Here is a 27,601-nt window from a genome sequence, read left to right as displayed (position 1 = left end):
GCTTGTTCTGCTATAACAAAGTCCTTATGCTCTTGTTCTGCTATTATATAAGTCCTGTGTCTTTATTCCAAAATTTAGTTTTGTTTTTTTTTGTTTGTTTTTTGAGACAGAGTCTCAGGCTTTAAGCAATTCTCTTGCCTCAGCCTCCCAAGTAGCTGGGACTACAGGCACCTGCCATACGCCTGGCTATTTTTTGGCTATAGTTGTTGTTGTTTGGCAGGCCTGGGCTGGGTTCGAACCTGCCACCTCTGGTGTATATGGCTGGCGTCCTAGCTGCTGAGCTATAGGTGTCAATCCAAAATTTAGTATTTTCTATCAGGACCCCCTCTAGAGTAATAAGCAAACATAGCATAAAGTAAGGTAAAAGAAAATTTCAGATCTAACAGTGTCCTACATTGGATTGGTGGGGTGGTTATTTGGCTGTTTAGTACACATGTGTGTTGGTGTACTGTTGTATAATGTATTCTTACTATGGATTATGATTTAGTAAAAACTGAGCTGTGAAGTTTACAGGAGTCATGTTATAAAATAAAATATTGACCAAAAATAAAAAAGTGGTTTAAGTGTAGACATCACCTATCAAGCCCCTTCAAAGAAGCAAAGGCGGGCATAGGAGGCAGGAATAAGATCCAGGGCATCTTGTGGTTATATTATTACATGGAGGGCATGTGTGGAGCATAATTTGTACTTTGGTAGAGATTAGTATATTCTCATTCTTCACTTACTATTTCAGTATAAGCACTTAACCTTTCTAAATATTTTCTGTGTAGAAAACCAAGGATAGCAATGTATATTTTCAAAACTTCACAGGGTAATATATTTTTTAATTTTATTATAAAGTGTAATTATAATTCAGAAAAAATCAAGTGTATAACCTTCACTGAGAAAATATATTAACTCTATAGACTGCAGTTATTAGGAGGGAGGGGCTGGTAAAGTTAAAATGTGGTATTTTCTTTCTTTCGTTCTTTTTTTTTTTTTGGAGACAGAGCCTCAAGCTGTCACCCTGGGTAGAGTGCTGTGGCATCATAGTTCACAGAACCTCCAACTCTTGGGTCAAGCGATTTTCTTTTTTTTGTAGAGACAGAGTCTCACTTTATGGCCCTTGGTAGAGTGCCTTGGCATCACACAGCTCACAGCAACCTCCAGCTCCTGGGCTTAAGCGATTCTCTTGCCTCAGCCTCCCGAGTAGCTGGGACTACAGGCGCCCGCCACAGCACCCGGCTATTTTTTTGTTGCAGTTTGGCCGGGGCTGGGCCTGAACCCGCCACCCTCGGCATATGGGGCCGGCGCTCTACTCACTGAGCCACAGGCGCTGCCCGGGTCAAGCGATTTTCCTGCCTCCACCTCCAAGTAGCTGGGACTACAGGCGCCAGCCACAACGCCTGGCTACTTTTTGGTTGTAGTCGTCATTGTTGTCTGGCACCCTGGCTGGATTCAAAACTGCCAGCTCAGGTGTAAGTGGCTGGCGCCTGAGCTGCTTGAGCCACAGGTGCCCAGCCCAATTGTGGTATTTTCTATTCTGAAAGTGATGAAGAGTCACAATGCCAATCTGATTATAAAAATACATATCCCCCACTGACTGAGAATTAATACAACAGGAAAAGCAAGCCTTGTACACAATAGATTCTAAGACACAATAAGTTCTAAGAGAAAAATCTCAGAAATGCTGAAAGTGCCAACAAGGAACATTTGCCTGGAATTTGAAGTTCTTTTCAGTCACCTTTGTCTTTTGCTCCATTTTTAAGGAAAAGTATCAACTCAATGTAATTGGAATTTTTTTTTTTGTCAATAGGTGCTTCTCTGTACAAATCATCCACTTCCTCATCTGTAAACTGACCTCCCATAGTTATCAGCAGTTCTCTCCTGTAATCATGGGAACGGTGCCAGTTGCTTCTTCATCAAAGCAAGCAAAAGTATTTCTGATAATATACTCTGCACCTGTGCCATTTAACTTTTTACCAAACACTTTTCAGAGCCACCTGTATTCTTGGCATTCAGCATTCATCAGCTGCATTTTTCCCCAGCAAGGCAGGGATATCATGCATACCTTCTGTGTGTATGAAACCATCTCTGTTTTGATCAGTCATGTTGAAGGCCTCTTTGAACTTCTGAATCTGTGACTTCTCAAGCATGACAAATACATTGGATGTTGCATACTGAAGAAAACCCTTGGTGGTGTTGGTCTTTGCCTTTTTGCTAGATGTGATAGTGGTTACATCCCTGCAGGGGGTGAGGGAGGGAGAATTTCAACCACCTCAGGCATCTTCTAGCTGCCGCTTTCACTACCCTCTAACCTGAAAACTGCCAAAAAAACAGAACAATAGGGTAATAAGTATTGCTTGCCAATCCTACAATTGTACCGGAATGCTGCTATGTGGATACAAAAGTGAACAAATATAATAATACTAACAAACCAAATCAGCAATATATAATACGTATTGTACACTAAGAGTTTATCAGAGGAACACGAGGTTAACATATGAAAATCAAGTAAGGAAACATCCCACATTAATAGATTAAGAGACAATCCCAAAATGATCAACACAACATACATTGCTAGATATAACAGGCTTTTCCCTCCTATATGGCCTGATAGGGATGGTAAATGATCCCACACAACCTCACTTATTCCCACCTCTACACCTGGCAATCTGTAGTCTCAAGGGAGCTGCAGTACAGTAAGTGCACAGTCTCAGGAGCCCTTCATCCAGGCCCACATTTTTTCTCTATTGTCAATTCAGGAAAAACGGAAGGTAAGTGATGTTTTTCATTCACAGTGCAGTAATAGTGCAATAAAAACCAGCGGTGCCTGTGGCTCAAGCGGCTAAGGCGCCAGCCACATACACCTGAGCTGGCGGGTTCAAATCCAGCCCGGGCCTGCCAAACAACAATGATGGCTGCCACCAAAAAATAGCTGGACGTTGTGATGAGCGCCTGTAGTCCCAGCTACATGCGAGGCGGAGGCAGGAGAATTGCTTGACCCAGGAGTTGAAGGTTGCTGTGAGCTGTGAAGCCAGACAATCTACGTAGGGCAGAGACACTGTCCTAGACAGCTTGAGGCTCTGTCTTGGAAAAAAAAAAAAGACCAAGGTGCAAATGACCCTGCCAGAGCAACACAGCTCTGCAACGCACGATTAATACTCTCCAGGCCCTAAAGTGCCAGTCTGGCATTGTCTTCTTCCCAGTGCATACCCAAACCCCGACAGCCTCGAGTGTATACCAAATTTGCAGCCATAATAATTTCCTTATGCATTCCTGCCCGTTTTCCCGTCATTTCTTTCTGTACTCAAGTCCAGAACCCAAAAGGATTAGGGATTGGAATCCTGGTCCTCCGGGCAGGTACGGCTTTCTGGGTCAGTCTTTAGCGGATGGTTGTAATTGCTCTTTTTTTTTTTTTTTTTTTGTAGAGACAGAGTCTCACTTTATGGCCCTCGGTAGAGTGCCGTGGCCTCACACAGCTCACAGCAACCTCCAACTCCTGGGCTTAAGCGATTCTCTTGCCTCAGCCTCCCGAGTAGCTGGGACTACAGGCGCCCGCCACAACGCCCGGCTATCTTTTGGTTGCAGTTTGGCCGGGGCCGGGTCTGAACCCACCACCCTCGGTATATGGGGCCGGCGCCCTACCGACTGAGCCACAGGCGCCGCCCGGTTGTAATTGCTCTTAAACAGATACTGAGACAAGACACTCAGGGCCCAGTTTCCCTTGCTCAATGTTACGATGTTACTAGTTTCACTGCCTCCAAGGATAAGACCATGTAGAAATGGAAGAGCAGAAGAAAAGGCAACAGTAGAGGCGGAGCAGGCGCGCGCGGCTGAGAGGTCAGGGGGCGGGGCCTAACAGGGGTTAAGTCTCAGAGAATCCGGGTACCCCTGGGGCTGGTGGGAGTCCGCGCCGCAGCGGTTACCTCTGGCCTGGCGGTTTTTTTCTTTTTCGGTTTGTCGGATCCGCCATATTGAAGGGGACAGGCTAGTAGACTACAAGAGACACAATCTCTCCTCCCCGAATCCCCCTTCCCCGGTCCTGGGCGCTGGGCTCTTACCAGCGAACGCCGCTACCAGGGCCTGTAGTGGTTCGCCCTGACTACCACCGCGCCTTCTCGGGTATTGATCATCTTAGGTGTTAGTGCTGTTGTCAGTGTCAGGAGTGATAAGGTAAAAACCAGGCCAGAAACTGCAACCAAGTGAATCCGCAGTTACGGAAGAAGGTGACGCAGGAGAAACTTACCGTTCGGAGTCTGAGTTCGGCGAGTGTCCCAGCTCCGGCGCGAAAAGAAAAGAGGTAAGAGGACGTCCCTGGGTTGACAAACAGTACACTATCTGTGACCACCTTTTACAAAGGGCAGATGATCCTTTTGATACTCTTGATCCGATACTCTTGATCAATGTCTTCCTCATGCACGTAGGCCTGAGTCAAGCCATCTTATTTTGTTGGCAGTTTGTGGAGCCCAATGTTGAGCCTGAGTTCCTGCCTCCCTTGTGTTGTGGTTTTGGAGAGACGGCTGCGAAGTGGTGGGTTAAATACCCGCATCTACCTTTTATCAGCAGTTGAACATTAGTGACAGTAGCAAGGGCAGAGATTGTGGTTGTGTGTTCATTACTTTCTTTCGTCACTCAGGCGGTGGGGCTTCTTGCTTGGGACCGTTGGGCAGGCGTGGTTGATGCTGATGTTGGTGTGTTTTGAACTGTGAGAAAAAATGGCCGCACCCCCACCCCCGCCAGGTTTCCCTTTCTCGTACTGTCTGAGGTGGAATGGAACCGCGGAGGCTTTTGTCTTGACTTGGAGCGCTCCCTACGGTTCCTGGGATCTGAGTCAGATCCAGGAGCTAACTGTTCCGGGTCCTGTTCTCCGTGGTTCCGAAACCGAGTGGTAGAACGTGACACCAAACGCCATTACTGAGGTGGAGCGATTAAAAGAAGAGTTAGGCCCCAGCTATGCCTGGCTATCTAAATATACTTCTCGTTCACCATCTGCACTAACTCTCAGCTAGCCTGAGAGCGTTAACCACGTTTTTGCCTCCTACTCACCTTCCACGTTCTTCCATCCCCACTTTACTGAGGGGTCTAGAGATGTTGAAAGGTGCTTAAAGGAAATCGATTCCAAAATAGTTTGGATCTGCCTCATTAATGTTTTACTCGTTTTCCCGAATGTGTCTGAATTTGTTAGTGATTTTCTTGTTTGACAAAGTATTTTTTATAAAGGTGCTTTTTGTTATCTTAAAATTGTATTACCGTTCACGGACTTATATTTTATGTAATTTGTATACCATTCTACGGAAGCTAGAATTTACACCGGAATTTTTAAAATGAGATCATTTATAATAAAGATTTTATAGAATTAGATTATAATGTTACCCAGTTTTTGCGCTGTGTCGTCTGTCCTACAGGTGTTTGAATAGTTTTTCGAAAAGGTTTTTGAACTTAAAGGCTTATAGATAACGCATGCTGTATATTTTTTTGTAGAGGAAATTATGTCACCGGGAAAGCTATTGTTTTTTCAAATCGAACTAACGTTTCTATACGTTTGCTCTTTATAAAGATTGAATGTTTGATTAAGAACTTTTTAAACGGTTTGGACTCATTGTCACTAGGGAGTTATACTCCGGTTAATTACTAACCACAAGATAGCCTGATAATCTAAAACTACAATCTTAAATTTAAAAAATGTATAAATATATGCGTTTTTTGTGTTTTGGTAATTTAACAGACTGTCATTTTGGCCTCTTCAAATGCCAGAGTGTTTAAAACTGTTGTGTACAAAAGAGTTCAGCATTTGTGTTCTCATTTTGAAAATTCATTCATACGATTTTAACTTTCACATTTTAAACTTTATTGTTCCATTGTTTGGAAAGAATGAAAGCCTTAATTGCAAGTGATGTTTGAAGGGTGAGCTCTGATATTTTTTAGTTCAGTGGCTTAAAAATAAGATTGTTGTTGACTTTTGACTCTTTACTCTTATTCTTTCCCTATTGGTAATTACGAGAATGTTCTAATTTGTCTTGATGTTTTTGTGTTACTGCTTCCTCTGTTGGTTGGCCTCAGTGATAGCTGATATTTATTATAAATTTGGAGTGAGTTTTTGTAGTGACTAACAGCAAGAACATTATATTTGAGAAGAAGATAAATCGCCTAAGTAATAAAGATTTTATCTTACCGTATTTTTGGAAATTGTTTTTCACTGTTGAATTAATACCCTATCTTTTCAAGAAATGGTAAAGAAAGATTTATTGTAAGTAATTAGTATCTAGGATCTTGAGGTGAATTTTTTCTATCTTAATAAAGTAGGATATTTTACATAGCTGTATCCTAATAAAGTAGGATATTTTACAAAGCTGTATCCTAATTTCTTTGGTGAGTTATTTATAATGCAGTATTTTACAGTATTTGAAGGTGAATGTTTGTCATGAAATTTCTACATTCACTTTTTGATTTTATCTTACCGCACAAATGCACATTTTCCTTTAAAGTTTTTTGTGATTTTATAAGATCAATTTTTAAAATATAGTAGAAAGTTCTTATCTTTACTTTAGCATTTTAATGTAGAAAATAGGCTATATTTAAGCTGAGCTAAAGGTAATTATTTCATATGTGAGCATAAAATAATGTGTGTGCCTTAAAGGATTAGTACTTAAAATATTTGGAAAGTTATTTGAAAGGTGATCCCAGCCCTCCCAAAATAAAAAATTGGTAATAAACTGTAAATAAAATTGTTTGGTTATGGGTTAAGTTCATTTACCAGTTTTAGTAAAATAAATATTTATATATAAAAGGTATTTCTTTTACTTACGGAACTTGCTCTTCAGTTATTCCCAGCTCCTACGTTAGCCCTAAATATTCTGTCTCTATAGATTTCTCTTCATGGGATATTTCACAAGTGGAATTACACAACATATAGTCTGTGTCTGGCATTTTTCACTTAGAAAATGTTTTTGAGATGCAAATGGTAATGTGGATAAATCCTGAATCTTTTTATGCTAATGGTAATTCCCTTGTGTGCATATGCTATGTTTTATTCACCACATAGATCACGTGGTGGTTTGAGACTATTACATAGGAAAAATGCTAGAAGTCTTTTAGATCAATTTCATAAAGTTTTCATTGTTTTGAGTAGGGTATATAGGGACAAAATTGCTTGTTATATTATAAATTGATATTTAACTTTAACGCAGTTTCCAAATTCCTACCACTGATTATGAAGGTTCCAATTTCTCCATGTATTTTGGCCATACTTGGTGTGTGCAGTGATATCTTAGTAGTCTTAATTTTCTTTCCCTAATCACTAATGATGTTCAGAATCTTGTATTATGCTCATTGGTTGTTTGTGTATCTTCTTTGGAAAATGTCTTTTCAGACTAGCCCACTTAATTTTTTTTATTCAGTTGAATTACTTGTAGGAGTTTTTTGTTTGGTTTATATCTTTTAACAGATAGGTGATACCGAAATGTCTTCTCCCAGACTGTAGCTTGTCTCCTTAATAGTGTTGTTTGAAGTGAGAAGGCTTTTAATTTTTTTTATTAATTTTCTTTTCTGCTTATGGTTTTCTTTTTATCTTCCTCTCCTTGAGGTTAGGTGTTGGAGACGAGTCTCCTTTCTTCTCCCCTCCCCTCTTCTTCTCTCCCCTTCCTTTCCTTCTCCTTGCCTTTCCTCCCTTCCCCATTCCTCCTCTCCCCTCCCCTTCCCTTCCTTTCCCTTTCCTTCCTTTCTAAGACAGTGTCTCACTTTGTTGCCCTTGGTAGAGTGCCATGGCAGCATACCTCACAGCAACCTCAAAGTCTCTAAGGGATCCTTTTGTCTTAGCCTCCTCAGTAGCTGGGACTATTGTTGCCTGCCATCAGGATAGGCTATTTTTAGAGCTCTGGGTCTGACTCTTTCTTAGGCTGGTTTCCAGCTCCTACCACTAAGCAATTTCCGGTCGGAGCCTCCCTGAGTACCAGGATTACAGGCATGAGCTATCGTGCCAGTCCAGTGTCAACAATATTTTGTTATGAATATGCTGAGATGAACTTTTTTGTGTTGATGAGTATGTGACTGATGAGTATGCCTCAGAAAATCACTATGCAGCCTCTGGTTGGACACTCCTGATTAGTCTGTTATTTAGCAAATCCTGCTGTCTTATGGCTAGTGTTTGCATCAAATGTTTTTTTCCATCTTTTCACTTTCAAGTTATGTCTGTCTTTATATTGCATAGTCTATGGTAGGACTCTTCTGAGTCTCTTATAGGAAAGGACAGCTAAAATCTTGCTTTTATATCCTTTCAGTGCACTTGTATGTTTTGATTGGGTATTTAAATCCATTTACAATTTATTTACTGACAGAAAAGGGTTAGTTTACTTGCTTTCTGTATTGCCTTGGCCTCTTTTTATTTTCTCTTGTATTACTTTGTGTTTTCTTGTTGTTTTGTGTTTTTTTGTTACACTTTCTCTTTTTAATTTCTTTTTATATATACCCTGTAGAACTTTTGTTTATTTAGAGTTGTGACAAAATCTCTGTGACCTTTGAAGAGTTATGTAGTACTTTGATTCTAGATCAGGCTTCATCTTTCTATTTCCCAAAACACACTGTAAGAAAGCTTTGAACGTAGTTCTAAACGAATTGATTGATTTCCAAAGCTATCCGTAGATGTAAGACCATCCTGAATTAAAGCAATTTAAACTCAAACTACATGATGAGAATTTCTTGAAATGGAAGGACAGAAAATGTTGTCTTCCATTAGGGAGAAATTTAAGCATATTTGTAAGTAAATCCATGGAGAAATTACTAGCATAAAGATTAGAGGAGGCTTTTATTAAGGTGGGGCATATCCTGTAGGTTGAGGAGCCTAGGAAAGGGACACTAGGAACAGAGAAATCCACAAATTTGAACAAGTAAAAGATTGCAGTTTAATTGGTAGCTGCTGCTTTTTAGTTGCATGACAAATTGTTCTAAGTGATTTTTGTTAGCAACGGAGCTAAAATGGAAAGAAAATGATAAGGAATTTCTCTAAGTTCTAGAACTTAGTTTATGTAATGCTTTTGAATGGGAATTTTTATGTTGTAGAAACAAGTCTGTAGGGAAAACTATGTGGTCTTAGGGTTACCATATAGAGTTAGTGTGTGTATGTGTGTATGTGTGTGTGCACGTGCATGCACCTGCGCACTTCTGGTTTATTTTTGGGGGGGTGGTGGTTAATCCTCTTTAATTTTACCCTGGTGGAACAATATTTTTTCTTCAATTGGATCTTTATTTTATTTATTAAAGAGCATAGAGTTCACTACTATGTTGCAATTTTTTTTTGTCTATTTTGTTAGTAGAAAGAATAATGCCTCATTTTTATAATGTTATTTGTTATGATTTACCCTCCCCCCCCAATTTTTGGCTGGGGCTGGGTTTGAATCTCCCACACATGGGGCGGGCGCGCTACTCTGCGCTACTCCGTTGAGCCACAGGCGCCGCCCATATTTGTCATGATTGTTAATGAGAATGAAAGAGTTTGTGTGGTGGTTCAGCTCATGGCTCTGGAGCTAGAATTCCTAGGTTAGAATCTTGTTTCACTACTCAGCTAATGTGGACAGTTTACTTTTTGCTCTTTATGCCTCTTTTTCTTACATCGGCAGAGATAATATCTTCTATGTGAAAAATTTGTTGAGTGAAATAGTGTTCCAAATAGTACTTGACTTTGTAGACGTACTGTTGTCTGTGTATTGATCACTTGCCTTTTTTCTTTGACTTCTTTTTTTATATCTTTTGCCTGTTTTGTTTATTTCCTTCTGTGTTGTTGATAGTGGTAGGCTTTTTGTTTGTTTTTTATTTTTTATATTTTATTTTATTGATTTGATTTTATTGAGACAGAGTCTTACTTTATTATCCCCGGTAGAGTACCTTGGCGTCATAGTGCAGCAACCTTAAACTTTTGGGTACAAGCTATTCTCTTGCCTCAGCATATCAAATATCTGGGACTACAGGTGCCTGCCCCAGCTATTTTTAGAAAAAGGGTCTCTCACTCTTGCTCAGGGTGGTCTCCAACTCATGAGCTCAAACCATCTACCCACTTCCGCCTTCCAGAGTGCGTGAGCCACCATACTTGACCTATGTTTTTAATATTTCAGACACATAGACATTACCATTATATCTGCTATACTGCTTAACTTTTTATGGAGACAGACCTAGTTCCCAGTCTGATACATATTTTCATTATTTTATTTTAAAGAACTACTGATTATTAGGCTTCAGATATTTTATGTGTTTAGTTATAGATGGGAACTTGGACATCTTTTAAAAGTACTTTAGAAAATTCTGATTTGCAGCTTATGGCTCAAACCACTGCATTAATGAATATGGAAAATAAAGGATTACGTGGCATTGGTAGGCAGGTTTCAAGGAACTCCCATCTTTAAACTATGGTGGCTTGTAGTCCTTGCTATTTCTAGAAATATTATTGATTCTCCTAAATAACTGGCAAAAAAGACATTGGCAGAAAGGTCTGTCAAAAGTGGAGATCTTTTGACAGATTTGATTATTGAGAAGTATCATATAATTTAAACTCTTTTCAAAGAAAAATTGCCTCAGAGTTTTAAAGTTTATATTTAAATCACTTAACAACTTTTTCTGTCTTTCTCTCTGCCCAATTATATCTGTCATTTTCAGAGACAGGGTGGAGTCATCGGGGTGGAGTACAGTGAGTGACGATGATGGCTCACTATACCCTTGAATTGGTAGGCTCAAGTCTTTCTGCCTCTGCCTTCTGTGTAGCTAGTTATATAGGTAAACACCACCAATCCTGGCTCTCAAAAGGGATCTCACTAGGTTGTTCAGCCTTGTCTCAAACACCTGGCCTCAGGTGATTCTCCTGCCTCATCCTCCCAAAGTGTTGATATTACAGATGTGAGGTACCCTGTCCACCCTCAACAAGTTATTTTTTTAATGCCCTAACGTAGTGATGTATTGATTTTGCCTTCTGTTTTGAATTACTTGTAAAAATCTAATTAATTGAATATTATATTTTCTTTTTTTGGCCGGGGCTGGTTTTGAACCCACCACCTCAGGCATATGGGACCGGCGCCCCTGAATATTACATTTTCATGGTGTATTTAAGGCAGAAATTGATAGTCCATTCACAGATTCTGTTGCAAATTAAAAGTGACAACTAAGAACTTCACATTTTTTTTTCTGGAATAATAATGTCATATTAAAATTATATTTGGTATGTTTTCCTGGTATAAATACTGGTAAAAAATATGAAATTCTCAATAAGAGTTAAAGTATTAATATAATTTGAGCTTTTCACCTTTGTCTCATTTTTATAATCTTTTTTTATTGAATATAAAGACAGGTGATAATACCATACCTATATAAATTATAATAATTTTTCCTTTTTTAAATATCTAAAGCAATTGTGCCTCTTTCCCCTTCTATTTTAGGTTATGAAATGGTCTCTACAAGATGGTCTGTCCTTCACTTGGAGATTTTTAAGGCTGACATACGCTGGTACTTCATCTCCTATAAGTAGACTGTAATTTCCTTTCTCAGGACAACTACATAAAGAGAGAAAATAGCCAAGTTCTTTAAGTATGACAGCCACAACTCGTGGCTCTCCAGTAGGAGGGAATGATAGCCAGGGCCAGGCTCCTGATGGACAGTCTCAGCCCCTCTTTCAACAGAACCAGGTAGGATTTTAAGGCTTTGTTGTTTGGGGTACTGTGGAATCAAAATAATGGAGTATGTCATGAATGATTTATAAAGTAATTGTAAAAGCTATTGTAATTTTAAGTTTATTTGAGAAAATGCCTATGACTTTAGGAAATCCTGATTACTGTACATGCTTATAGCCCTCTATTTTTCTGTATTTAAGACAGAAAGTCTATGTGAATTTGAGGGCAAAGGTCTTAAATTAGTTACAAGCATAGACTTAAGTAACTTATTTATGTTAAAATACTATTTTATGGGATTCTTTATGACTGTGTTTATATATCATAAATATGTAATATCTAAAGCTTCATTTTCCATATCTATAAAACAAGGCTAAATACAATAATATTTATTTAAAAATTCTTAACATCTATTAAATGTAATAATTTTGTTTGGCCCCATTGGAAATTATTACTTAATTTTCTATTCTCTGGAATAAGTATGTAAGATAAATGAATTATTTGTAAAGAGCTTAACATAATTAGCATTATTTCTGTTACTAATAATTTGCCTTTACTTTTTCTTGCCAGTTTTTCTAGAGTGCTAAGCAATTCTATTGAACTTCCCAAAGTAAAGTTTTTTTGTTTTTTTTTGCAGTTTTTGGCTGGGGCTGGGTTTGAACCCACCACCTCCAGCATATGGGGCCAGCGCCCTACCCCTTTGAGCTACAGGCGCCACCCCCAAAGTAAAGTTTTATAAAATTTTGGCTGTGATCTTCTTTCTCATTTCTTTGTATGTTCATTATTTTCATTCATTCTTTCTGCTTTCTTTGGTTTTTGTTTGCTGTTCCTTTTCTAATTCTTAAGAGAGAAGTTCAGACAATTTAAAATCTTGGATTTTCAGCTTTTCTTTTGTTTTTTTTGGCCGGGGCTAGGTTTGAACCTCCAGCAAATGAGGCCCAGCGCCTTACTCCTTTGAGCCACAGGTGCCACCCACAGCTTTTCTTTTTTAAATAAACATGAATTTTATATCCCACAGCTTTTTCTGTGTTTATGTCCATTGTCACTTAGTTGATATATTTTCTACTATGTATTTAGGTTTCTTTTTTTTTTTTTTTTTTTTTGAGACAGAGCCTCAAGCTGTTGCCCTGGGTAGAGTGCTGTGGCATCACAGCTCATAGCAACTGCCAACTCCTGGGCTCAAGTGATTCTCCTGCCTCCGCCTCCCAAGTAGCTGGGACTACAGGCGCCCGCCACAACGTCCAGCTATTGTTTTGGTTGCAGCTGTCATTGTTGTTTGGCGGGCCAGGGCTTGATTCGAACCTGCCAGCTCAGGTGTATGTGGCTGGCATCTTAGCCGCCTGAGCCACAGGTGCCGAGCCTAGGTTTCTTCTTTGATATGAGAATTTTCAAGACATATAAGTTATTCATTTTTAAACAGTTGGTGTTTTTCTGCTGTATCGTTTTGTCATTGATTTGTAACTTAATTCCTCTATGGATAAAGAATATATTAATATAGTCTGTATGTGAATTTATTACTGTGTGAGAATTTGTTGAGGCTTTCTGTGTGGTCCAACATATAGTTAATTTCAACTCCAGGAGCAGGTGGAAAAAACTATACATAAATACATTCATGATACATGTTATTTATTTATGTATCCAGTTTGTTTGGTTGCTTTTTAGGAGTTGCTTTAAGTCTGCTAGTTTTACTACTTGTTGAGATTGCTTTTAATTTCCACTCAGAATTATTCACTTGCCTATTTTATATTTTTATTTTGTCAATTTTTGTCATATGTGTTTTGAATTGTAAGATGCATACAGATTAAAAATAGCTATTTTCAAACTATTTTCATGGTAATTAACACTTTAATGTTTATGTAGAAATCTCTTTAATCTCCAGTAATTCTTCCCATTTTAAAGTTTGTCTTTTACATATTAGCACTACCTTTTCCCTTTTTTTGGTTAGTGTTGTGTGGTTTATCTTTTTTGTTCATGTTGTTTGGGGGTTTTTTTGTTTTGTTTTGTTTTTTAGACAGAGTCTCACTATGTTGCCCTCGATAGAGTGCTGTAGCGTCACAACTCACAGCAACCTCCAACTCTTGGGCTTAAGCAATTCTCTTGCCTCAGCCTCCCGAGTAGCTGGGACTACAGGCGCCCGCCACAACACCAGGCTTTTTTTTTGTTGCAGTTGTCATTGTTGTTTAGCTGGCCTGGGCTGGTTTCTAACTCACCAGCCTCAGTGTAACAAACAATTGTGCTAAGGGCATCAAGGCTCTTTGGGTTTTTTTTTAGACTCTGCATATATATATATATAGAGAGAGAGAGTTTATTAAGTCCTGTGAACCAATTCAGTGCTTTACTTTATTATCATCTTTTTTTTTCATTTTATTTTTTTCTTTTTTTTTTAATTTAATTTAATTGTATTTTATTTTAGCTTGCTTGTTCATTCTTCTTCGTTTGAAGTACTCTTTTTTGTTGTTCATTTTCTTCTTCCTCTGACGATGTTCTTTCCATTGCCTCCCTGGTAGCTGGGATTACAGACGACCACCACAACGTCTGGCTGTTTTTGATGTTAGTAGAGACAGGGTCTTACTCTGGCTCACTGCTGATCATACTGGTCTCGAACCTCTGAGTTCAAGCAATCCATCCACCTCGGCTTCCCACAGCTCTGGGACTACAGGCGTGAACCACCATGCCCAGCCTTAATTTTATTTCTTAATAGGATTATTTAGAGCAGTTTTAGGTACACGGCAAATTTGAGCAGAAAGCACAGAAACTTCCAAGTGCCTTCTACTTCACTCCCTCACCAGAGTAATACTTAGAATGACAGACTTACATTAACATACCATTTTCCCCCAGAGGCCATAATTTATATTAGGGTTTGCTTTTATTTTTGTATATCCTGCAGGTTTTGACAAGTATATAATGACATGGATACATGATTACAGTATGGTTTTTTACTAATTTTACTGCCTTAAAAATCCTGTGTTCTTTTTATTCATCACTTCCTACCCCTAATTCCTGACATGATCTTTCTATTGCTTCTGTAATTTTGACTTTTTCAGAATGTCAAAAAGTGGTATAATAATACTGTATATAGCCTTTTTGAGTTGGCTTGTTTAGCATAGTAATGTAAATTCTAATTTCTTTCATGTATTCTTATAACTCTTTTTTAACAGTTTCATTTTTATAAAGGTTCCATCTACTGTTGCTTCCAGGTTTTGGCACTAATGACTAAATCACATTTGCACGGACATACTGAAATAACCTATTGATTTATTTTGTGTGTGTGAGTTTTGGCATATTTCTTTTAAGGAATGTTTGTGAATATGGAGTTCTTCATAGTATTCCTTTTTTTTTTTTCCCCCTGAGACAGAGTCTCACTGTCTTCTGCTGGGTAGAATATTATGATATCATAGTGCACAGCAGCCTCAAGCTCTTAAGTTCAAGCACTCCTCCTGCCTCAGCCTCCTAAGTAGCTGGGACTGCAGGCACCTATCATAGTGCCTGGCTAATCTTTCTGTTTTTCAGTACAGACGTAATCGCTTTCTTGCTTAGGCTGGTCTCGAGCTCTTGAGCTCAAGCAATCCTCTCATTTTAGCCTTCCAGAGTGCTAGGACTATAGTCATGAGCCACTGTGTCAATTTTGATGTTGATGTAGAGACAAGGTCTTGGTCTAGCACTTGTTCAAGCTGAGCTTTTACTCCTGGCCTCAAACAGGCTTTCCACTTGAGTCTCCCAAAGTGCTAGGATTAAAGGAGCGAGCCATGGAGCTGGAGCTGGCCTCTTCTGTGTTTTGGGGGGTTTTTTTGTTTTTTTTTTTTTTAGACAGTCTCACTTCATTGCTGTTGGTAGAGTGCCATGGAATCATCATCATAGCTTACAGCAATCTCATACTATTGGGCTCAAGCAATTGTGTTGACTCAGTATTTCATTTTTAGTAGAGATGGGGTAGTGAGCTCAAGTGATTGCCTGCCTAGGCCTCCCAGCTTTTCTGTGTTTTTAATTCAGCAATTTATATGATTTCTGTTTCTTTTCATAGCATATTGATCGTAAGTTTTTCTTTCCTTTTTTTTTTTGAGGTAAAGTCTTACTCTTATCACCCTGGGTAGAATGCTATGGCGTCATAGCTCACAGCAAGCTCAAACTCTTGGGCTTAAGAGATTCTTTTGCCTCCGCCTCCCAAATACCTGGGACTACAGGTGCCTGCCACAATGCCTGGCTATTTTTTTTAGAAAGGCGGTCTCTAACTGGTTCAGGCTGATCTCAAACCTGTGAGCTCAGGCAATTTACCCAACTCGACCTCCCAGAGTGCTAGGATTAATTACAGGCGTGAGCCACTGCACCTGGCTGATCATAAGCTTTTAAATACATTTTTTGTAGTTGCTTTAGAGTTTGCAATGTACATACACAACAGATCTCTAAGCCCTTTTTTTGTTGTTTATTTATTTTGAGACAGTCTCAAGCTGTTGCCCAGGGTAGAGTGCTGTGGTATCATAGTTCACAGCAATCTCCAACTTTTGGACTCAAGTGATCCTCTTGCCTCAATTTCTTTTCTGTTTTTAGTAGAGATGGAATCTAGCTTTTTGCTCAGGCTGTTCTCAAACCCATGAGCTCAAGCTATCTACCTGCCTCGACCACCGGAGTGGTAGGATTGTAGGCATGAGTCACCGTGCCTGGCCTCTAAGCCTATTTTCAAATAATATGCATGGACAGTGAAAGTACCTTATAATAATAAAATATTTCTGATTCATCATTTATTTGTTGCTTTACTTCAGGAAGATCTATTTCTGACCTGTATCATTTTCATTCTTTGAACATTTCTTGCAAAGCAGATGTTTTGGTAACTAATTTTCTAAATTTTTGTTCGTCTGAGAAAAATCTTTATTTCTCCTTTATTGTTTTCTTTTCTTTTATTTATTTATTTTTTTTTGTAGAGACAGAATCTCACTTTATGGCTGTCGGTAGAGTGCTGTGGCCTCATACAGCTCACAGCAAACTCCAACTCCTGGGCTTAAGCGATTTTCTTGCCTCAGCCTCCCGAGTAGCTGGGACTACAGGCGCCCACCACAACGCCCGGCTATATTTTTTTCTTTTCTTTTTTCTTTTTGTAGAGGCAGAGTCTCACTTTACCGCACTGGGTAGAGTGCCATAACATCACACAGCTCACAGCAACCTCCAGCTCTTGGGCTTAGGTGATTCTCTTGCCTCACCCTCCCAAGCAGCTGAAACTTATTTCTCCTTTATTTTTAAAGTATAATTTTGAAGAATACAGAGTCCTAAGTTAGTAGTTTGGTCTCAGTGTTTTAAAATATTTTGTTTCACTATCTTGCTGGTGTGAAAGTTTGAATATATGATGTCTGGGTTTGGGTGAGATTTTTTGTTTGTTTTCTCATTTATCTTGCCTCGTATTCTCTGAGCTTCTTAATTATGTCATTTGTTGTGTGATATTAATTGGTGGAAATTCTTAGGAATATTGGTAAAAATGTTGTTTGTCCCTTTCTCTTTTTCTGTTCTTCCCATTAAATGTAAATTGTCCTGAACTTTGTACAGATAACTTAGTTGTCCTGCACTTCTTGGAAATCTATTTCCTTTATTTTCAGATTTTTTTTCTCTCTTGCTTGTCATGTTAGAAGTCTATCAGAGGCATTTTTCATTCTTGTTATTGTGAATTTTTTATTCTAGCATTTCCTTTTGTTCCTTTTTATAATATAATTTCCATGTCATTTTACATTCCTCATCTTTTATCTCATGTTCATTAAATTCCTTAGTGCATTAAAGTTAATTATTTTAAATTCTCAGCCTGCTAAATCTCATATTGCCATATTTGAATGTGGTTTTCATGCTTGCTGTCTCTTCACACTGTATTTTGCCTTCTAATTTTTTACTGTACATAATGTAATAAAAACTTTGGTGTAAAGGTCTTTAGCAATGTGCTGGTATCTATAATCTTATGGTACGTTTCAATGTTTAGTGAGCCTGTACCCTGATTCATGTGTTTCTCTAATTATATCCCCCTATCATCCCTTACTTAAGTGGTATATCATGGGTGTGGGGATCTGGAATTAGAATTTTCCCTTACTTCATGGAAGTTTATAGTAAACTAGAGTTGAATATTTCCCTTCCTCTAGGTTGCTTGGGCATGAATAAAACCTTAGTAAGTATGTAAAATACTTGAGAGCATTCTTGTTAGGTAGAACAGAACTCTCGTGTATTTGAAAGTGGTTGCTTAACACATCTACCCATGAAGCTCATGGGAATTTTTCTCTATTCTTCACCATGAAAATTTAATGGATCTCCTGGAGGTAAAAATCACTAAAATGTATGTATTCTTCGAAGACTGGACCTACCTGGAGTTTTTAATTCCTTTATTTTCTGTATACGTTTCACACTGAGCCTCAATAATTTATTCATTAACTTAGAAATTTAGATTTCCTACCCAGGTACTTATTTCCATAAATATACTCAGATTTTCTGTTTCTTCATTACTAAGTCTTGGTGGAGGCAGTGTTTTTCCAGAAATTTTTCTAGAAATTACCTTTCATTTGGGTAATTCAGTTTATTGAGATATAGTGGTTCATAGCACTCAGTGATGATAGTTTTAATTTCTGTTAAATACATAGTAAAGTTCCTTTTTTTATTTTTTTATTTTATTTCTTTTGCATGATCTCTCTTTTTCTTAGTCAGTCTAACTAAAGATTTATTAATTACTTATCTTTTTCAAGAACCAATCTTAGTTTCATTAGTTTTTCTTTTTCTACTGTTTTTTCTTTTGATTAGCTCATGAATTGATATATAATTATTGTTTTTTCTCTATGATTTGCCTGGTCTTGATTTTATTTAACTTTGCTGTAATCTGTTACCTTTATCCTTCTAATAAAGCTTTGCTTTTATAGTCACATGTCATTTGTCAAATGGATACATTCTGAGAAATGCTTTATGAGGTGATTTACTTAGACCAGAAAACCTAGAAGGTATTGTATCTACTCTAGGGTAATATAGCCTATTGTTCTTTGCCTGCAAACTTGTACAGAATGTTTCTGTACTAGTTTACCATAAGCAATTGTAACATAATGGAAAGTTTTTATGTATCTAAACATACCTAGACATAGAAAAAATATAGTAAAAATTATATTCTTTTGCAGTTTTTGGCTGGGACTGGGTTTGAACCTGCCACCTCTGGCATATGGGGCTGGCACCCTATTCCTTTGAACCACAGGCGCCGCCCCAAAATTATATTCTTTAGCGGACTTTTATATATGTGATTCGTCGTTGACTAAAACATCATTATGTTGCACATGGCTGTAGTTATTTCTCCTCTACTTATGTAAAATGGTAAGGTTCAGTTGTTGATTTGAAATTTGAAAACAAAATTTTATTTTATTTTTTTGAGAAAGACTCTTGCTCTCTTATCTGGACTGGAGTGCAGTGGGATGATAGAGCTCAGTGTAACCTCCAGTTCCTGGGTTCAAGTACCTCACCCAGGAGGTGTGTCATATTCGTTTACTTTCTGTCTGGTGAAAGTACACCACTTCCCCTCCCTTCTGCCTTTACTACTCCTAGTTCTCTCCTCTTCAATTGTGTTTTGCTATTGAGTGGGCATGTATTTGTTTATCTACTGATTTCATGCAAGTATTGAGTACATCAGATACTTGCTTTTCCATCCTTGTGATACTTTACTATTTAGAATATTCTCCAAATCTATCCAGGTTAATATGAACGATGTGAAGTCTCCATCTTTTTTATGGCTGAATAGTATTCCGTGGATATAAATATCATTGTTTATTAATACCTTCATGTGTTTATGGGCACTTGGAATATTTCCCCATCTTAGTGATTGTGAATTGAGCTGCTATAAACATTTTAGTACAGATAAGCTTATGGTAAAATGATTTTCTTCCAAGTAGACATTTGGTCATGGGGTTATGGAATCATATGGAAGGTATACTTTTAGTTCTTTTAAGATTCCATACTTTATTCCAAAGAACTTGTATTCATTTACAGTCCCACCAACAGTGTAAAAGTGTTCCTTTCTCTCCATGGCTGTAACCACTTTACAGATTCAGGATTCTGTGATGTAGGCTGATCTCACTGGAGTTAGATGATACGTCAGGGTGGTTTTGATTTCCATTTTTCTGATAATTAGGGATGACAAGCTATTTTTTATTTTTGTTTTATTATTATTAATTTTATTTGTCATTCATCTGTCTTTGAAGAAGGTTCTGTTGATATTTCTTGCCCGGTGATAAATGGGATTGTTTGTTTTTTTGTTGTTGATTAAGTGCCCTATAGATTCTGCTTATCAGCCTTTTGGATTTGGCATGCAAGTATCTTTTCCCATTCCAGAGGTTGTCTGTTTGCTTTCACTGTTGTGTCCTTAAAATGTGCAGGAGTTTTTTGGCTTAATCGTGTCCCATTTGTTTATTTTTGTGGTGGTTGGGATTGCCAGTGGAGTTTTTATCATAACATCTTTGGCCAGGGTGATAGCAAGTATTTTTCTCATACTTTATTCTCGGATTTGTTCATTTTGTGTATTAGATTTCAATCATTTTATCCATCAGGAGTCAAATTTTGTAAATGGTAAGAGATGTGAGCCCAGTTTCAGTCATTTACATGTGGTTATCCAGTTCCCCAAGGATGGTTTATTGAATGGGAAGTATTTTCTTTTCTTTCTTTTTTTTTTTTTGAGACAGAGTCTCACTATGTCACCCGCAGTAGAGTGCTATAGAGTCACAGCTCACAGCAACCTCAAACTCTTGGGCTTTAGAGATTCTCTTGCCTCAGCCTCCCAAGTAGCTGAGACTATAGGTGCCTACCACAATGCCTGGCTATTTTTTGTTGTAATTGCCATTGTTGTTTGGCAGGCCTGGACCAGGTTCGAACCTGCCAACCCTAGTGTATGTGTCTGGTGCCCTAGCTTCTGAGCTACAGGCATCAAGCCTGAATAGAAATTCTTTTCCAAAAGTATGCGTTTTGTTGGGTTTATCCTAGATCAAAAGGCAAAATGAGGCTGTTTTCATCTCTGGGTTTTAAATTCTGTTCCATAAGTTTATGCCTTTATTTTTGTGGCTATGCTATGCTGTTTTGATCAATGTGGACTTTTAATATAATCTAAAGTCTGGTAGAGTGATGCCTCTGGCTTTGTTTTATTACTAAAAATTTCTTTGATTATATGAGGTTTTTCTGGTTCTATATAAAATGATTTATTTTTTTCGAGATCTTCAAATATGATGTTGGTATTTTAATGGGGATTGCATTAAATCTGTAGATTGCATTGGTTAGTACAGACTTAACTAAGTTGATACTTGACAGCTAAGAGCATGATATATTCTCTCTCTTTTTTTTTTTTTTTTTTTTTTTTTTAGAGACAGAGTATCACTTTCTCGCCCTTGGTAGAGTGTCATGGCATCACAGCTCACAGCAAACTCCAGCTCCTGGGCTTAGGTGATTCTCTTGCCTCAGCCTCCCCAGTAGCTGGGACTACAGGCGCCCGCCACAACGCCCGGCCATTTTTTTGTTACAGTTTGACCTGGGCTGGGTTTGAATCCTCCACCCTCGGCATACGGGGTCGGCGCCCTACTCACTGAGCCACAGGGGCCACCTATTCTCTCATTTGTTAATATCTTCTGCTACTTCTTTTCTTAGAGTTTTATAATTTTCTCTATAGGGATCGATTTTCACCTTCTTTGTTAGATATATTCCCAGGTAATTTTCTTTTTCTTTTCTTTTTTTTTAAGCTACTATGAAGGGTATTGTGTCTTTAATTTGCTTCTCAACTTGGCTGTTATTGGCATATGCAAAGGTTACTGATTTGTGTACATTGGTTTTATACCCTTAGATGTTACTGTATTTCTTGATCACTTCCAGGAGTTTTGTAGGGAAGTCTATGACGTTTTCCAGGTATAAGATCATATAGCAGCAGTGAGCGAGTTTGACCTCTTTTCCTATTTAAATGCCCTTATTCTCGTGCCTGATTGCATTGCCTGTAACTTCCCTAGAAGTGGTGATAGTGGAAATCCTTGTCTGGTTCCAGTTCTAAGTGGAAATGCTTTCGGATTTACTCCATTCTGAATGGCATTGGCTTGGGTGTGGTGGAGATGGCGTCTATTGGTTTAAGAAATGTCACATCTGTTCCTATTTTCTTAAATGTTCTTATTAGAAAAAGATGCTGGATTTTGTCAAATGCTGTATTGGCATTTATTGAGAGGATCATATGGTCTTTGTCTTTGCTTCTATCTGCATGGTGAATTACATTTATAGATTTGTGTATGTTAAACTAATCCTCCATCCCTGGATTAAGCCTACTTGATTGTGATGTATAATTTTGTAATGTGTATTTGTTAGGTTTTTATTGCATATTTCATTAGTGATATTGGTCTGTAGTTCTTTTTTAGGAGTTAGGGCCTTTCGTAGCTTTGGTATCAGGGTGATATTTGCTTTGTAGAACATGTTGGTGAAGATTTCTCTCTTCTCAGAGAGAGACTTCTCTCCAAAGTCTTGGAAGGTTTGGTAGAATTCTGGGGTGAAGTCATTTGGTCTAGGACTTTTTTGTTGGGAGTTTTTTTATTATCTCTTCAATTTTAGTGCTTCATCTGGGTCTACTCAAGAGATCTGGTGTTTTTTGGTATTGGTCCATTTTCTGCACATTGTCAAATTTCTGGGGGTAGAAATTTGATTCTAGAAACAAAATTACAATTCACTGAACATCTTTTGTATCTTCATGATCTGTTTTATTTCTTTTTTTTATTTCTGATTGAGTTTAGTAGAGATCTTTTCTGTTTCCAGTTAGTCTGGCCAAGGGTTTATCAATTTTATTTATCTTTTTAAAGAACCAACTTTTCGTTTTGGTAATTTTCTTAATAATTCTTTTGTTTTCAGTTTTGTTTATTTCCAATTAATTTGGTTATTTCTTTTCTTTTGAGTTTGAGATTGGATTTTCTTCTTTTTGCTAGTCTGAAAGTAGTTTTTTAGGTTTTTCATAGGCATTCTCCCTGTTTTTTTGATGTGGATATCTACTTCAATAAATTTCTCTTTTACAAATGCTTTTGCAGTATTCTACATGTTTGGGTAGCTTGTGGCTTCATTGTCATTATGTGTGTTCAGGGAATATAATAATTTCTTTATCTCTTTCTTCAGCAGAAGGTTGTTGACTTTTTGTGGATGAAGGTTTTTGTTGCAGTTGAGTTCTACCTTTATTCCATTGTGGTCTGAAAAGATATAAGGTATAATTTCTTTATTTATTTTATTTTTTTTTTTTTTTAATTTTTATTTTTATTTTGAGACAGAGTCTCACTTTGTTGTCCTGGATAGAGTGCCATGGCATCAGCAACCTCAGCCTCCCAAGTAGCTGGGTCTACAGTAGCCCACCACAATACCTAGCTAATTTTAGAGACTGGGGTCTTGCTGTTGTTCAGGCTGGTCTTGAACCTGTGAGGTCAGGTGTGAGCCATGGCATCTGCCTTCATTTTTTTAATTTTGTTAAGGTTCAATTTATGTTGTAGGACCCCATTTGTTCTAGGGTCAAATTTAAGTCCTTTGTTCTTTTGTTTAGTTTCTGTTTAGAGGATCTGCCTAGTTTTGTCAGTAGGGTGGTAAAGGCTCCAGTATTTTATGGTGTTGTAGGAGATCATATTGTCGAGACCAAGGGGTGGCACCTGTGGCTCACAGGAGTAGGGCGCCGGCCCCACATGCCGGAGGTGGCAGGTTCAAACCCAGGCCCCGTCAAAAAAAATAACTGCAAAAAAAAAAAAACAAAACATATTGTCGAGACCAGATAGGGTTCATTTATAAATCTAGGAGCATTTAAATTGGGTGCAAATATATTTAGAATTGATATGTCTTATTGTTGTATTGTTCTCTTGACCAGTATGTAGTATCTATTTTTGTCTTTATTTGTATTGCTTTCCATCTATTTGCAAATAAGATTGCAATCCATCCTTTTCTTGTGATTTCCATTTGCCTAAAGTATTCACCCAGAGTCTTAACTTTGTCTTTCAAGTTTAGATGTGTTTCTTGAACCATTGGCTTGTGTTTTTTATTCAGTGTGCTAGCCTGTGCCTCTTCAGTGGGAAATTCAAGCCATCACATTTATTGAGTGAATTGATAAGTATGAATTGATAAGTGAGTTGATAAGTTTGTCTTGGTTCTTCAAAAGTTATTGCTTAGTTTTATCACTTGCACCATTGTGGAAGGTAGGTTTTGACCTTTAATTTCTGAGTTTCTACTTTGCTGGTGTTCTATTGTGATGGTCACTGTGAAGAATGGCTACTTACTGCAAAGCTGGTTTTGTTGTGGTGAATTTTCTCAATGTTTGCATGTCAGTAAAAGACTTGATTCTTTGTTAAATATGAAACTTAGTTTTAACAGAATACAGAATCCTGGGCTGAAAATTGTTTTGTTTAGGGCGGCGCCTGTGACTCAGTGAGTAGGGCGCCGGCCCCATATGCCCAGGGTGGTGGGGTTCAAACCCAGCCCCGGCCAAACTGCAACAAAAAAATAGCCGGGCATTGTGGTGGGTGCCTATAGTCCCAGCTGCTCTGGAGGCTGAGGCAAGAGAATCGCGTAAGCCCAAGAGTTAGAGGTTGCTGTGAGCCATGTGACGCCACGGCACTCTACCCGAGGGCGGTACAGTGAGACTCTGTCTCTACAAAAAAAAAAAAAAGAAAGAAAATTGTTTTGTTTAAGGTTAAAGGTCAACATCCAACTTCATTTCAGCTAAAAAGTCTGCAGTCACCCTGATATTTTTCTCCTTGTAGGTAAGAAGTTGTGTATACCTAGATGCTTGCAGAATATTCTTTCATTTTGACTTTGGCCAGGTTTATTACAGTCTAGGAAATTCTCTGTTTGTATTGAGATGAACTGGGGTTAGATGTCCATCTATAAAGAGTGTCACAGTCTTTGTTGATGCTTGAGAAGTTTTTCAGTAGGGTTTGCATACCTTTGGCTCACTTTTTTCTCCTTCAGGGATGCCTGTAATTAGAATGTTTGTATACTTCATGAAGTCCCATAATTCTCTAAGGTACTGCAACTGCTGCTTTTTTTTGAGACAGTCTCACTATGTCATCCTCGGTAGAGAGCTGTGGTGTTACAACTGACCGCAACTTCAAACTGTTGGGCTTAAGTGGTTCTCTTGCCTCAGCCGCCAAGTAGCTGGGATTACAGGCACCTGCTACACTGTCTGGCTGTTTTTTGTTATAGTTGTCATTGTTGTTTAGCAGGCCAGCGCTGGGTTTGGGTTTGAGCCTGCCAGCCCTGTGTATGTGGCCGTAACCACTGTGCTGTGAGTGCTCAGCCTATTGCATTGCTTTTATTCATTCTTTTCTGCTTCTATAAATGCCTGAATTGGGTCAAAAGCCTATCCTTTGGTCTGAGATTCTTTCTAATCCATGGTAGTGTCTGTTATTGATACTTGCTACTGCATCTTTAAGGTCCCTGAGCGAGTCCTTCAATTCCTTAAGTTCTGGTTTATCTTTTAATTTGAGCGTGTCTTTTATTCATTTCTCGGATCAGATATTTGGATTTACTGTTGGTGGTTTTCTACTTTCCCTTCAATTTTCTTCACAGTTTTTGCCATCCATACTCTAAATACCCTTTTTGTCATTTCCATAATTTCTTTGTAGGTAGGATCTTCAGTGGCAGCTACCCCATTATCTCTTGGGGTGAGGAATGATCTGTTCTGGTTTTTATGTTACCTCATGTGTATTCTCTTCTTGTTCATTTTTTTCTACTTTCTCGTTTAACTTCCTCCTCAATTTTCCATATCTTCGTGCTTGGGTGTTGGAATGGCCTTCTTGGCTCATCTCATTGTGCCCTCTTAGTGAAGAGGCAGAAGTCCCCTCACTCCAGTGAGAGTTTCTGGTGAAGAGATGTCTCTAAGTCCACCATCTTGGAACCAAATCTGTTTAATCTTTTCTTAAAAAACACAAATACTGATTTGTTTAGGTTTTTGTTTACTTTTATACTGTTTTTTCCTCTTGCTCTCTTTTGGATTATTCAGGTTTTTATTTAATTGTTTATTCTTTTCTCTCCTTTATACATGTTACATATTTTTAAATTCTTTGTTATCAACTTCTAAGAGATTTCAATAATCTTGTTTCTCATTTTTTCTGATGTAAATCAATAACCATTCATTATCTCCCAGTTTCTGTGAATTAAGAATTTGGAAACAACTAAAGTGGCTTGTTTTTATGTGCTGTCTAATATGAGGTTGTGGTCAGTATGTCAACTGGGGATAAATGCTTAAATCAGACTTGAAGGAATCAGATTTCCTCACTGACTTACTTACATGGCAGTTGGCTGGGGGCTTTTTCTTTCCACCTGAGCCTCTCATCAGAATTGCTTACGTGCCTATATTATATGTTTGTAATTGTTTAACCCATAGGTAGGGAACCTTTTCATGTTGGAAGGCCATGTAAATTTAGCTATAATCAAATAAGACCACATTCAATTAGATACATTATTTTGTAATAGTTTTCCAAAAATAAAAACTATTTGTTAATTTTATTTTTATTTATTTATTTTTCATTCATTCATTTAGTGACAGAGATTCACTATGTCACCCTGGGTAGAATGCTGTGGCAAAACAGCTCACAGCAGCCTCAACTCGTGGGCTCAAGTGATTCTCCTGCCTCAGCCTCCCAAGCAGCTGGGACCACAGGCACCCACCACAACACCTGCCTATTTTTTGTTGCAGTTGTTGTTGTGTAGCTGGCTTGGGCCAAGTTTGAACCGCCACCCTCAGTGGATGTGGCTGTAGCTGGCTTGGGCCAAGTTTGAACCGCCACCCTCAGTGGATGTGGCTGGCGCCATAACCACTGTGCTATGGGCGCTGAGCCTATTTGTTAATTTTAAAGTTAGCTAACTTTTTTTTTTTTTTTGTAGAGACAGAGTGCCCACGGTAGAGTGCCATGGCATCACACAGCTCACAGCAACCTCCAACTCCTGGGCTTAAGCGATTCTCTTGCCTCAGCCTCCCGAGTAGCTGGGACTACAGGTGCCCGCCACAACGCCCAGCTATTTTTTGATTGCTGTTCAGCCGGGCCCGGGCTTGAATCCGCCACCCTCGGTATATGGGGCCGGTGCCTTACCGACTGAGCCACAGGCGCCGCCCAAGTTAGCTAACTTTTAATGACCTTTGTTGTGACTGCTTTTTGTTAGTAAGCATTCAACTGGTTGCAGTGTGAAGGTCTGCAGTTAAAATTGATCCTCTAAATGGATGTCAGCCATTTATGACCTTTTGATTTGGGTTAGGTAGGAAAGTTTAGATTAACAGCAATAAGTGGTTGAAAAGCAAGAGAGTGTATTTGGAGCATGTTTTCAAACACCTGGCTATTCTGTTTTTTTTCCACATGTCAAATGGATCTTGTTTAGCCTCAAACACTAAATTTAACTAAGAGCTCCTTTAATTCTATCTATCTTTAGGTGCCTTGGTGAGGCTAACATGCTAAATTCAGTGTTTTGTCTTTGTTCTCAAAGTCAGTGAACCTTTCATTGTGCTCTCCAAGTAATAGGTTGATAACATGTAACAGCTGCATGTTCTTCAAGTGATTTGTGTATATCATCTTGCTCATCAGTGACCTTTACTAACTGGGGAAAATGATCATTTAGAATTTCCTTTTGAACTAAGCATTTTGGGAAAAGCTGCCTTTTTTCTGATGGGCACAGTGGCCAAGGCAGGTGGATTGCCTGAGCTCACAGGTTTCAGACCAGCCTGAGCCAGAGTGAGAGATCCCACCTCTAAAAATAGCCAGGCAACGTGGTGGGCACCTGTAGTTCCAGCTACTTGTTAGGGGCAGAAGAATTGCTTGAGCCCAAGAGTTTGAGGTTGCTGTAAACTGTGACGCCATGGTACTCTACCAGGGTGACAAAATGAGACTATGTCTCAAAAAAAAAAAAAAAAAAACAAAAAGAAACCTGCCTTTTTTTCAAAGTGCTTGCATTTTTTTTTTTTTTGCCATATATCATATATAGACTTAGTTTACTTTGCAAAGAAATACTCA

General features: G+C 38.3%; 2 protein-coding genes across 4 annotated transcripts in view; one reads left to right on the top strand and one right to left on the bottom strand.

Annotated features, from left to right (window-relative positions):
- LOC128579199 (probable ubiquitin carboxyl-terminal hydrolase FAF-X) overlaps positions 1-27,601 on the top strand; it is a 294,928-nt gene that overhangs the window by 148,311 nt on the left and 119,016 nt on the right. For all 3 annotated transcript variants that reach the window (XM_053581415.1, XM_053581416.1, XM_053581414.1), the window contains exon 4: positions 11,397-11,642. In XM_053581415.1, the coding sequence (XP_053437390.1) occupies positions 11,547-11,642 (96 nt within the window). In that variant the 5' untranslated portion in view covers positions 11,397-11,546. The remainder of the gene's footprint in view (positions 1-11,396; positions 11,643-27,601) is intronic.
- LOC128578957 (myosin regulatory light polypeptide 9-like) lies at positions 1,801-4,398 on the bottom strand. Its single transcript, XM_053581294.1, has 2 exons — positions 4,229-4,398; positions 1,801-2,223 (listed from the first exon to the last, which is right to left on the bottom strand). The coding sequence occupies exons 1-2, from the start codon at positions 4,396-4,398 to the stop codon at positions 1,998-2,000; spliced, it is 396 nt and encodes a 131-aa protein (XP_053437269.1). The 3' UTR covers positions 1,801-1,997.

The sequence above is a fragment of the Nycticebus coucang genome, chromosome Y (genome assembly GCF_027406575.1).
Source record: "Nycticebus coucang isolate mNycCou1 chromosome Y, mNycCou1.pri, whole genome shotgun sequence".
Classification (NCBI taxonomy): domain Eukaryota; kingdom Metazoa; phylum Chordata; class Mammalia; order Primates; family Lorisidae; genus Nycticebus; species Nycticebus coucang.
This window is presented reverse-complemented; position numbering and strand designations above follow the sequence as displayed.

Excerpts from the sequence above, each read along its gene's own strand:
- LOC128578957 (XM_053581294.1), bottom strand. The coding sequence starts at position 4,398 with ATGAGGAAGACATTGATCAAGAGTATCGGATCAAGAGTATCAAAAGGA. Across the intron at positions 2,224-4,228 it reads CCGAACTCAGACTCCGAACG|GGATGTAACCACTATCACAT; the intron begins GTAAGTTTCTCC and ends CACCCCCTGCAG.